Below are 12,575 nucleotides of genomic sequence, written 5' to 3' on the forward strand. Positions count from 1 at the left end.
ATGGTTGAATGCATTTATGTAATATAAACAACATTATTCTTTGCTTTTTCTACAGAGTCCTCTCTGGTCATGCTTTACATCCAGAATGTCCCAATGGAAGAAAGCAAACGACACCTGTCACTTCAGAGACAACTGAAGTAATAAAACACAACTTAACTCTGAACCATTTGTCATGACTGTCAGAGTTACCACGTTAATTGTTAAATAGGATTTTCTACAAATATACAACATATAAAAACTGTTAAATATATAACTTTAGGCTTTTCAAAATACATTTAATGATCTCTTTCAAACAAGTGTTACTTTTTTTTCTCTTTAATTTGCTTTCTGGTGCTAAATGGTGTATCAGATGAGACATAGGTCACAGATGACCAAACATGCTCTTTGCAAATACTGTATTATCCAACTTTAACTATCAAAAATGGGACTGTAGAAGAGGCATGTTTAACTGGTTAAAACTGAAAATGATTTTAGTATGAGAAAGTCAATCTAAGTACAGAGGAATAAAGGTGCCATGTAGACAGTTTGTATTTTTTTCATCAAAGTTTTTCAAACATACGCTGTTTTCTCTCCATGCTCCATTTCGTCCTTTATAATGTGGTTTTTCAAGAGTAGTTTTCTGGTTTAGTTTTTATTGCAGTGTTCCATAAAGACTTCTGCTGGACAGCTACATCTCAGCTTTGTGAAAGCTGAATTCATGTCTTTGTGGAGACCACCCTACAATTTAACCCAGATAACTCTGTTAACAGTAAGATTGTGTCCACTTTAAAATAGATTTTGCTCTTTGGTCTATTGTATATACTGAAAGTATAAGAAAATAAAAGCAATTCAGATAGTCCAGGGCACAAGAAGAGATTCTCTTTTGCACCTCAGTGTCCTCCCATAGACAAAACAGTCTTCTCTAAGGCTGATTGGGATGAATACTCTTCAGTGTAGTAGACTCTTCAGATTAAAACATGTAGGTAACATCAAGCCCAGCAGTGGTGTATAACGCAGATGAAACGTTAACCATGAACTTTTTGTATTGCTAATGCCCAAGCGTATCTCTTATATCTATATTCCTTAGTCCAGTGCTCCTTAGTATGGTAGAACAGACTTTTAGCTCATAATGTAGAGGAATTATGCTGTCTTTTATGAGATATAGAGAAACAGACAGTTGAGTTGATGACATATAATGGATGATGATCCACAGCAGTGAAACTTGACTAAGGTAAGTAGCTCACACAGAACCTAGACCACTCATACGAGGATTCTTTGCTGCTGCATTTGTCAGGAGACCTGCAAATAAATAAGAACAAAGGAGTTAACATCTTATTCTATAATTTTGGTTATTTTTGCTGTCCATCATTTTAATATATACTGCGCTGAGATTCCAAGGAACAAGTTAATGAATTGGAAAGTATTTATTTGTTACCGCAAACATTCTCTGGGGAACAATACCGAGGTAATCTATATACTTTATTTGTTATAAGAAATGTTCACCATGCTGGCTAATTAAAGATTAAAATTCTATGACAATTTTATGAATTAATAGTTTACAACTGCTTTACTGTTACTGTCTACTAAGTCCCCTACTAGCCGATTTTTCTAATAATATTGCAGAGTGCTCCTCCTTTTGTATTAAATTACATATAAAAATGATCCAATAAATGCTTTATTATGAAAGTTATAATTTATTTTATTCTGTACAAATAGGATATGATAAAAACTGAAATCCAAAAGTATTTATATTTAATACAAATGCAAGTATGTTCTACTAGGGACTTTTCTGCTTTTAGTTTCTAATAGCATTGTTCAGCACACTAATTTATTCAATACTGCCCTCTAGTGATGCCATTACAAGTACAAATTATTTTTAAAAGTATATTTATGATCAATGTAGTTGGACATTCGTTTTAATTAAAGAGATTTAAAAACAAAAAAAGAATGAAACTGCACAAATCATTGCCTTGTGAACCTCAAGAGAGAAAAATGGAATAGAAACCATTATCAGATGAAAGGAAAGAAAAAAGAGTGGCTTCAAACAGAAACAACAGAACAAAAAAAGTGCACACCAAAGAGAAAATAAGAACAATGAAAGATAATATAAACACAAAGGGTAAAGAAATGAAGTATTTGTATGACAAGAAGCCTGCTGGACACACTCACCAAAGAATCAGTTTATAAATTGTTTCTAAATTACACAAGCATTGTTCAGAGAAAAATGTTTTGAGGTGTATTAAGGAAACATGATTACTACAAAATGCTGTTTGAATGTTCAAACACTACCTTCTTTGTTTCCTGACGTTTCTCAATAGTTAAAATTCTCATTATTGATAGAATACCATGTATAACTCCAGAAAATACTAACATTGTATGTGAAAGAGCAAAATAAATAAGAAAATCCAATTCCCTTGGTTCAGGTAGTGTATATAATTTAGATTTATTTTTAACCTACCCCTTGGAGAGGTAAATGAAAGAAATACCTGCGTCCAAATCAGTTTAGCGACAGCTTGAAACATTTCTCTCTCTCTCTATGTATATATTTGCCCTATAAGGCATAAAGTGTATTTCACAGATTTCTGCTTTTATCCTCTCACCTTTTCCTGGAAAAAACACCCCAGAAATCTTGCAAACAGCCTTTCCTTTTCGGACTAGTGATCAGATCTCCAAACCACATGGCCTCAGACAGGCTGAAGGCAAAAAACCTGGATGATTATTGTGGTATATTCTCTTGTTTTATATATACATTCAGCAAGAAGAAATTATGTTCAAGTTTTGCTTCAGTTAAATGTTTTGTTTCCCATTTACATTCCTTCCTTCTAGCCTCCTAATATTCTTCCTCCCATTGCAAAAGTTTAGCATCACTACAAAATTCTGCAGTCTAGAATTAATTTTTTATGGAGGATGGCACATGAAGCTAGAGTTCTCTGATTTATTAGGGTGAAAGTAAACTACTATTCTGTGAAGAATTAGGCCGATCTAGCTCAGGCTTTTCTGAATTATGCTGGAATGACCCAAAGCTAAAAGCAACAGCATAAACTGATGATCGACTGGCATGTTCAGTTTTTCATAGTGAGCTTCCATACTGTTGGTCCCAGTATGGTGTGAGATTCAGATCTAACCACACTCATTTGCAGATACCTACTTCTTTGTCATTTCATGGATTTAAAAGTCTCCTTCCTTGCTAACCCTGCCTCCACTTTGAACATTCAGGTTTACTGTGTGAATATGGTATCAAGGAGAGGAGAGGGAAGGATTCTACATTTTAAAATGCTGGGGAAGGGTGGAGACAGTAGATTAAAAGGATGGAGAGAGCATGAGGAGGAGTAGAGAGATTGCAGTCTTGCCTTCTCATCTCCACGCTATCCTTCCTTCTCGTTATTCTTCATGGCCTACAAATAATCATCTCATCCTATATGGATTAAAAAGAAAAGTGTGGGACCCTGAATGACCAGAATAAATGGAAATCTTATACCATATACCCTGATATCAAAAACCTGCTAACAGTTACATGGTGTTGGAAGATGAGTTTAAAAGAAGAAAGAGACGCTCTAAAGCTGTTCGGAATGTCCACCAACCTCATACAGCTACTAATTAGTTTGACATGGCTTGCAATGCAAGTTGTAAACTAAGTAACTGAGGAACGTAAAAGTTCTGAGTACTAGAGAATGCTTTTGGTTTTCTAACCTGAAACCTGGCAGCTGAAGTAATAAAATCCTGGGCTCTAATTCCCTGGCCCAACTTTCAACCCTGGATCTGCTTATGTGTTCGCAGATCCAATTTAGGAATCAAAGATGAAATCCTGACCCTCGTGAAGTCAGTGGGAGTTTTTACATTGACTTCAGTAGAACAAGAATTCACACCAGTTTTCACAAAGTAGGTTTCAAGTCCTTCTAAAAAGGACAGTTCTGCTTTGCTTGATACACTTCTGCCAGTGCGTGCTGGCAGGGATAACCCTACATTTCTGTGGCTTCTATTCACTAATATAGTTTTTCTGTGTTGCTGCAGAGATCACATTTTCTGAATGGCATACTGGAAATATTGGCACCCAATTTTAGGGTATTGATAAGATGATTATAATATGCCTTAGTGGCATACTTCCCAACCAACTCTTGATAAACCAGCAGCCAGCAGTCCACTAGACACAATGGATTTGTCAAGAGTTGTCTCAACAATTCCCCATCACCAGAGAATCCCCAAATTGTACATCCTTTCCCATCCTATACACAGCCAGATCTTATCCCTCTGTTAGCATTGTAATTTATAAAATCAATGCCAGATCAAGAAATTCACAATGCAATGTAAGCTACAGCAGTTACATGCACATAATTGTCCACTTCCTGCAATATAACTCCACCCTGCCTTACATTTGGGTTTTAGCTGGTTAACTGATGTGAGCAAGTTGTCCCAAAAGATACCCCTCCACAGATTACTGAAGTAGTATGCTTCACAATTGTTTTTTTATTGTCTTTCATAACTATGTATTTATGTGTACATGTATGTGTATGTATGTAAACTCTGTAATAGATGAAGGGACCAACTTTTTAAAATAACCTCATCCCAGTCCCTAATTTTGTTTCTGAAGTCAACTGAGGGGACAATTATCTAATAGTATTTAGATACCTACAGCCTGATCCAAAGCCCATTGAAGTTAAAGGGTGTTTTAGATAGATTTATTGGGTTTTGGATCAGGTGCCATACTATCATCTGCACTTGCAATTAACTGACACCTCAGTGAGTGTAAAATTAGAGGCTATTTAAAAAAAATGGTCCAGCACAGTTGTCTCTATACTATTTACAGTAAGAGGATCACAATTTGGATACATTGAACTATAATGTACATAGTTGACAGATGACTATAATTTTTCATGGAACCTAATCACCACAATACTATATATAAGCTCTGTGGTTGCAGACTGACAATATTTTGTAATATAGTGAGCCAACTTTATGGAATTAAGATCAGCTTTAGTGAGTTAACCTAAACCATACTGAATTACTGTTGCCTTTTAAATCCAACTGAATTAGTGGGGTATATTGCATTAAGAATGCAATTGTGTATGTGTTGTTGTGGCATTGTATGTACCTTCTCTAGTAAGGAGGAGGGATGCTAATGTACTTCCTCCATTATCAACCCTTTAAAGTCAGTCCTCTCTAGGGGAAATGCACATACCAGTTAAAACTGAATTCTCCAGAGACCAACAGACAACTTTTGGATAAAAGATTGGGTCATCAAAGACTACCCCAGGGTCATCTTCCTGTTCCAGAAAACTGACATGACCCCTGCTCCACAGAGGGCCCCAATCCTTAGGGGAGGATCGGAAGCACTTGGCTTACTGGGGCTTCGTAAGACTGTGTACTTGTTCTGAGCTGAAGCTCTTTTGAACTTGCAACCACAAGGATACCCGTAGGGTAAAGCATTAAAAGACTGCGTTTGCCAGAGCCCATGTGATAAACTGGGCTGGGATAAACTCTGGTAAGTATATTAGCGTGTGTGCAGGTTCTTTTATAGTTGTTAATATGTTTTCTCTGTAATGCTTGTAGGCTTGCTTAGAAAGAGCTGTGTGTTAATGTATATCTGCTATCCATCTTTGAAGAGAAAGCAAGCAGGTGTCCCAAGGCAACCTGTCTGTTTGGATGAACGACTCAGCGAAGGAAAGGCAACTGTCCAGAATGAGAATACCCCAGTCAAAAGATAGAGAAATGCATGTCTCCACCCAGAGAGACAACAACTGGGAAGCTGGAAGCTGAGAGTCGGTGCCCTTGTACCACTCAGGGGAAATACAGGTGCAGTTATCCTGAACTGTGAAAACCCTCATCTACAGTATGTCCCATAACATGTCAGAGAAAACATAATGAATAACATAGCAGCCATTTTCCTGACTATCTATCAAAACATTATCTACAGCACCACAAAAATCAAAACAAACCTTTCACATAGCGATAGAAGTGTTATTATAGTTCTTAGATGGTTTCAGTAAGTGTTAACCATTTCTGTTTTATTAAAGCAATTCTAATATACTGCACTTGGTTCTTCTTACATAGTTCCATGGGGAGGAGGAAATAGTTGGAGGAAATGCATCATTAAATGAAGTATAAAACTAAGAAAAGTTAATGATTCATTCCTGTTGGTAAAGACAAATATTCAAGGAAAAGGAGTTATCTACAGAGGTTGGAAATGTATGGTACATTTCTTATTTAAAGCAATCAGATAAGCTTTCCACCAGAAGTCTCACACCATAATACCTAGGTGTAGTATCTAATGACAACATGCCTGGGACTCTGATTACAAACCAGCAAACGAAGTTTGAAGAGGTCTCCAAGCCAGGGCTGAGTTTTCTAGCATGTGGGGACTGAGCTTTTATTTCACATGGAATCCATACACATGCCAAAAATTGCATCCAAATCCTGGCAAAGGTTTGGCAATTTCACATGGGTCACACTCTCAGTTTTCAGAGAGAAAGTGAAAGTCAGGGAGTGTGAAGCAAAGCTGTAGTTTTCTACAGTGATGGCCAAGTGCCTAATTTACATGAGATCAATTGAATGGCTAGCATAAGAAAGGACTGGTCCACCTCCTCTGTTGTCTCACATTCCTAAACTGTCTACTATTTGTCCATCACTGCTTTTTGCATCTTCTCCAGAGTCCAAACAGTTATAAGTGGTCACTGAAGGGTATATGTTGGGTAACAGTTAAAATGCTTGTTCTGTCCACATGTTTCACTTTCAATTACCTTTAAAAACAGCCTTATTCCATCTACCTATCTTAGGTTTTTATACCTCACTCATCACTGTAGTATCTAAGCACTGGCTCCTTTTATTTCTTGCTTGGACTACCCTAAAAATCCTAAAAAGATATAATTTGCAAAGATGAATACAGGTATGAGGCCAGTCTCTACCTCAGAAAACATATTCGTAATAGAAACTGTTCCAATGCTTTGTAGCAATTTACTGCAAGACAGATAAATAGGCATGTCTTTGCCCTCTGTTGCTGCAGCTGTCTGTTCTAGAACTCTGAATAACCATGCATGAATAATACTACAACAGAGATAGAAACCATTAAAACACCCAAGAAAAACCTGACATTGCCTTGTAAGGCACCTCATTCCTCATAGGAATAAAAATGTAAATTTCTTGTGAGGATCCCAGCAGCAATACGAGCCTGTTGCATTTATATGATCTGCCAGAGTCCCTGGTGACAATTTATTCAGTATTGCTCTTTTCCTCCACTTTCTTCCACGCTGTTCATATATGCAAATTGATTTTTCAATGTTCACAAAAGGACAAGTTAATCTAACTTTAAAGTGACTATGGCTTTTCGGAAAAAAAACCCAGCATGAAGTGGTTTATTTGGAAAAGATGTACATTTATTTTATGTCACTGAACTAGCCACAAGGCAGGCCATTTTAAAGAGTTCAATGGCTTTTCGCTCCCACTGAATTTGAAGTGTAATAAGCTAGGTCATACCTACTGAATGTGTATATGGATGATCAGCCTCACACATTATGTAGTCCATACCCAGCCATGCTTTCCATACATATATATTGCTTTTTCATAAGTTGGAATTCCTGAAGTATCTATACCAGTATGCATCTATTAGTAATCTTCCAAGAAAACATGACTTTTTCTTAAGCATGGATTGTTTGCGTATTTTACATCCCCTGTTCAGATCAGAGACGGGAAGGAAAAATTATTTTCCTGTGGGAATAGGAAACTAATGTGCTAATAACAATTGGCTGTGGCTTCTATGGCTCTTAGTACATACATTTTCCCCCGCAACCATTGTCCTAATATCAATAATTGGTCCAGAACTCAAATAATAGATGAGCCTGACATTTTTCATAAACATCACTCCAATTTCCCAGACCACGTTTATTTTCTTCCTTTTGTATAAAAATGATGGCTATAAACTTTAAATGCACTGGGTGCCAGATTTTGACACCCTTACTCAGGCTGTATTGGATCTTATTCTTTGAAATCAATGGGACTACACATAGAATTTGGTGAGTAATACCTTGGCCCACAGCTGACTGGTGGTGTAGCTAAAACACAACCAAGTGCCAGTGGGGGAAAACTAGATTTAGAAGGTACTTTAGTGTTCCTGACTCAGGCATGTCATGGTGATGCTATATCCTATTTCCTATACAGAAAAAGGGAAAGAGGCAGCCAATATTGCACACAACATAACTCTTTAGGACTGCATGGCTAGCCAGATAATAGAGCAGCATTAATAGGTGGTCTTATTGAGACTATTCACTGAATGTCCTTTCTGGGTGTGAAAATGCTGTAGTAATATTTCAGGGGAAGAAATGAGGTCTAATTGGGAAAAAAATAGGGGAAGGATTTGTGGGGCTATACATGAAGGACATGTCTGGCTCAGTACAGTCATCAGACCTCTGATCAAAAAAGCTCCCCAGACAGCTTCCCTCTCACATACTCTTCAGCCTTCCTGTCAGTGACAAAAAAATCCTACCTCAGACAAAACAACTTGAACAGACATTGTCCACATGAGAAGTTCTTTTAAACTGACTAATTTAAAACAAAAAGCCTAGTTTCTAAGAAAACACCCTTTAAGCAATGCATCCTGATTTATTTTTAAAATCCTTAAAGGGTATTTTAATAAGAGGTTTCCTGCTCCTCTGTTGATGTTTAAAAGTGTCTTTTACTAAGATACAAGGGACATTCAGCAGACATCTTTAATAAATTCTACTAGTTTGAAAGATTAGAATAGAATTCCCCATGTTAACTATAAAGAACTGATACACTCTTCCATTCCAGTGGACCTTTCTAAGGGTGCCCACAGTAGTGCTGTCAAATGCATAAAGTAGATTGAAAAAAATGAGGAATGAATATTCCCCTATTATCTTCTTTCAGTTACAGTAATTTTATGCTTCACTTTTAACTATACCAGATACAGAATTTTCAGGCACAATGTGATCTGCAAGTTGATCATGTCCCCTTAAATGGAAAAAATATCTACCATAACTGAATAATATTTTACTGATTTTGTACATAAAGAGTCTCTTGTTTAATCAGATGATGATACTCAGAAGTAGAGAGAAGCCCAAACCTGAAACTCAAATCTAAACCCTTTTCAACTCATCAAGGAAGGTAGTGTTTGAATGAAAACCCTCCATCCAGCTCTCTGTGTGGTCTGCTTAGATTGGAAGTTCTTTAGGGCAGGGACCTGTCCTATCCTGTAAAGCACTAGTTCACTCTGGAATGCTGAATAACTAATAACATTAATAACGTTACTTCAAATATGGCTGAAATCTCATGAGAATGCCTCACAAGATGTTGTTGAACTTGAATCATAGCCCTGATTAAACGTCAAACCCAAACCCTAAACACTTGCCTGAACATAATCAGGATTGCAATCCAAATACCAATTCCTTGGTGTTGCCTGAAACAGTCACAAAGTAATTCCCTATAATATTTGCTCCACAAAGTGGCTAAGGAAGTGGAAGTTATTTTGAGTGGGAAAATGGATTAAGACACAGAAATGGAAGTTGAGAGACATTTGTTCTGGACTCCTGGCTTTGCCACAGATTTTCTGCAAGTCTTTGTTCAGTCACTTAATCTCTCTGTGCCTCTGATTCTCCATATGTAAAATAGAGATACTACTATTTACCTACCTCAAAAGGATGATGCATTGTAAAGCTTGTTGACTGCTTGTCTGGAAACTTGGCACAAGTTCTTGTATTATAATAAACTGAGTTTCTCACCTGAAGCTCTACTTTGCAAAGGACTTATCAAGTTATCCTAATAAGCAAAGGGCTCCTTAGCAGGCACCTGATAAAACAGGCTCTGTATTTTACTGGTTTGCTAAAAAAGCACATTGGTAATAAGTATCTTTTATTAGGGATTCAGGGACTGAAAAGACATTGTGGGCATCTCAGAAAGGATCTAAAGGTTTAGAGACCAAATCAACCTCTTGGGGGCAAAACAACTATATCTTAGAAAGGCTTTGATGACCTGTAGGATAAAAATTTTTTTGTTTTATCTGAAGCCTAGAGAAGATAACTAACATTAAGAACATCCACAAATGTAAGAGTGAAATGTAATTACTGGAGGGGGGGGGAATATCAGCACTTGCACCACATTGAGACACCAGCATCAAACAGCAGGGATAAATAAAAGTCATTTATAATCTAAAATGGAGCAACAATGGAAAATGGTGTACTTACATTTCTCCTAGAGGCCACTCTAATGATCTTGGTAAGAATCAAATACATTAAAAATAACCTATCCCTAAAGGCCTAGAGTAAATAATTGGATTGTATCTAATTTCCTCTTGTTCTTTACAACTGTCATAGGCATGAAGCGGTATGGAAAATGAAAATAAGGAAGATTTGTCACTGGTATGTGATTTGAAGTATGAAAAATGACTAGTCTGCTTTTCTTACTGCTCAGATACAAGCAATTCTAATATTAATATGATTTAAAATATACAAGAGTAGCCAGAGGCTTTCCTCTGGGTAGTAAAAAAATAATCAGGGATTATAATTCTTGTGATTACTATTTTTTTTTAGGAGGAGGCAAGAACAAGTTATCAATGGGTCTAAGAGTTACTTTTAATATACTTGGTTTAATATCTATATATACACAGACATCTAAACATCGATATCTATACATTGAAAGGACTGTTGCTTATCTCTTGACAAGATCTACCGCAGATATAACCCTCAATTGTATCAAATCGTCTTAAAAATATCTTGGAGGAACTGTGAGTGCTAACAGTTAAGTATTTATTAAAGATAATGATTTTTCATGGAGGTAAAGTAAAGCTTCCATTGCTACAATACTGCATCATTCTAAAAGAGACATTGCATGGACGGTGACATGAGATTTAATAGTAAGGTTTAAAAACTATCTCAAGTATTATAAAGTACACTGTACTTCTCAAGAAAACACACACAGACCTGGCATCAGCTGAACTCCACAGACAGTCTTAAACAGCTACTATTCCTTCTCTAATTAGAGGAGAGAATTGTTCAGGGGCATTCATGAAGTGACATCGGATTGACAAGCAGCTGGTCTGGAGCAAGGTTGGACTCACACTTGCAGTAAAAATGGGAACAGCGATGTCCTGAGATTGATTGTGAAAACAGTTAAACTTTAATGAATAATACATCAGGAAAACAGTAGCATTCTTTTAGGAGGGATATTTAGGCTATTTCACCCATTAAAAGAGAAAATTCAGACTCATAATACATGAGCATTATATAGGACGCTTCCCTGCCAGTTAAGGAACTGAATAATCAGTGTTTGCCAGTGAGATATTATGTCTGGTTTATGTATTCCACATGGCAATTTCTTTAGAAAAAAAAAGTCTTGTTTGGCCTCATTCCAAAAAAACCCAGTGTGGTACAGTAGGTGACTTGAAATCAGCTTTACTAGCATACCTGATATAGGAAAGATTCACTGGCATTCATCATTCAATGTGCAGAGTTTTTGCCTATGCTTTGAGGATGCGGTTTGAGAGGTTATGGGGCCAGGGAAGAAGAAGGCATATATATTAGATAAAGAGGAATGCAATAAATTTCTTCTTTTAATGCATTTTTCTAGCTCTGTCTGCAGGCAAGAGAAAGAGCATCTGCATTTACATGAAGCAGGAATATACAGCCATCCAAAGCATATTCAGAAAGATGGACAATGGTCTTTAATGAAGTTCATAATGATGTGAACAGATACAAATGCACACATGAGAGGAAGCACTCTCCTACCATCCTAGAAGCCTGCCTGCTGCTGATCATAATCCTCATCCATAACATGGAGGCTGGCACGAAAGTTTGCTAAAACAGCAGTGTCCTTTGATGGACCAGTTTCAGCACAGATTTCCAGACTATCTCAGTGTCAGCACAAAGTAGTTCAGCGGTCAACCCTTGATTACACTTAGGAAATCTTTCTTCTTTATAGCAGCTCAATCACAAAAATTTCCAGTCTAACAAATAGGATCTCCCAGTTAACATTTTAATAATGTTTAAATCCTGGTTCCAGAGGCTTTGCAACACTGGGCAAGCCCACGATTCATGTTAATATTGATCTCATATCCCCTCAATAATGGAATTCTTTTAATACAGTGACATTTAATCCAATGCTTTTAAAAAAAAGTTCATCTCCCCTAATTTACACTGGAATAATAACTGTCAACTACAGAGAATCTGTACCCCCTTCATATTATATGGGATAGTGGGGTACATGGTAAAGGAACCAATGTCTCTCTCTAGCAATATTATATTTCTCAAAACTAAAGTATACATCAACACAGGGGGCCAAATTCTGCACTTAGACATGTACATTCAACTCCCCTTCAATACAATGGCATAGGTATATGAGCATCTATAGGGAGTATTTGATTTGCTTCAAACAGGAAATATCTTTGCATTCCTTTGTGTTATATTCCTATAATCATATATATGCTTCCTGTTTTGTTACATCTATGTATAGTCATGTCATAGAGTTATGACCTGTGCCTGTGTGAGAGGAATGGAATAGGATAGGGGAACGACATGCAGGGGAGAGGATAGGAGAAGGTATACATTCATCCCAAAAAAATTAGCCAGTGAAAACATTTTGAGTCTCCCAACAGCAAA

At 36.8% G+C, this 12,575-nt stretch overlaps 1 protein-coding gene across 1 annotated transcript in view; it reads right to left on the minus strand.

Annotated features, from left to right (window-relative positions):
- Nucleotides 1–1,080: 1,080 nt before the first annotated feature.
- TAFA5 (TAFA chemokine like family member 5) overlaps nucleotides 1,081–12,575 on the minus strand; it is a 532,150-nt gene continuing 520,655 nt past the window's right edge. The window contains exon 5 of the mRNA XM_067564384.1: nucleotides 1,081–1,278. Coding sequence (XP_067420485.1) covers nucleotides 1,270–1,278 — 9 coding nt within the window. The 3' untranslated portion in view covers nucleotides 1,081–1,269. The remainder of the gene's footprint in view (nucleotides 1,279–12,575) is intronic.

Source organism: Emydura macquarii, unplaced genomic scaffold (assembly GCF_026122565.2).
Source record: "Emydura macquarii macquarii isolate MOO-44397 ecotype Brisbane River unplaced genomic scaffold, CSIRO-AGI_Emac_v2 contig_2636, whole genome shotgun sequence".
In the NCBI taxonomy this organism is placed as follows: Eukaryota; Metazoa; Chordata; order Testudines; family Chelidae; genus Emydura; species Emydura macquarii.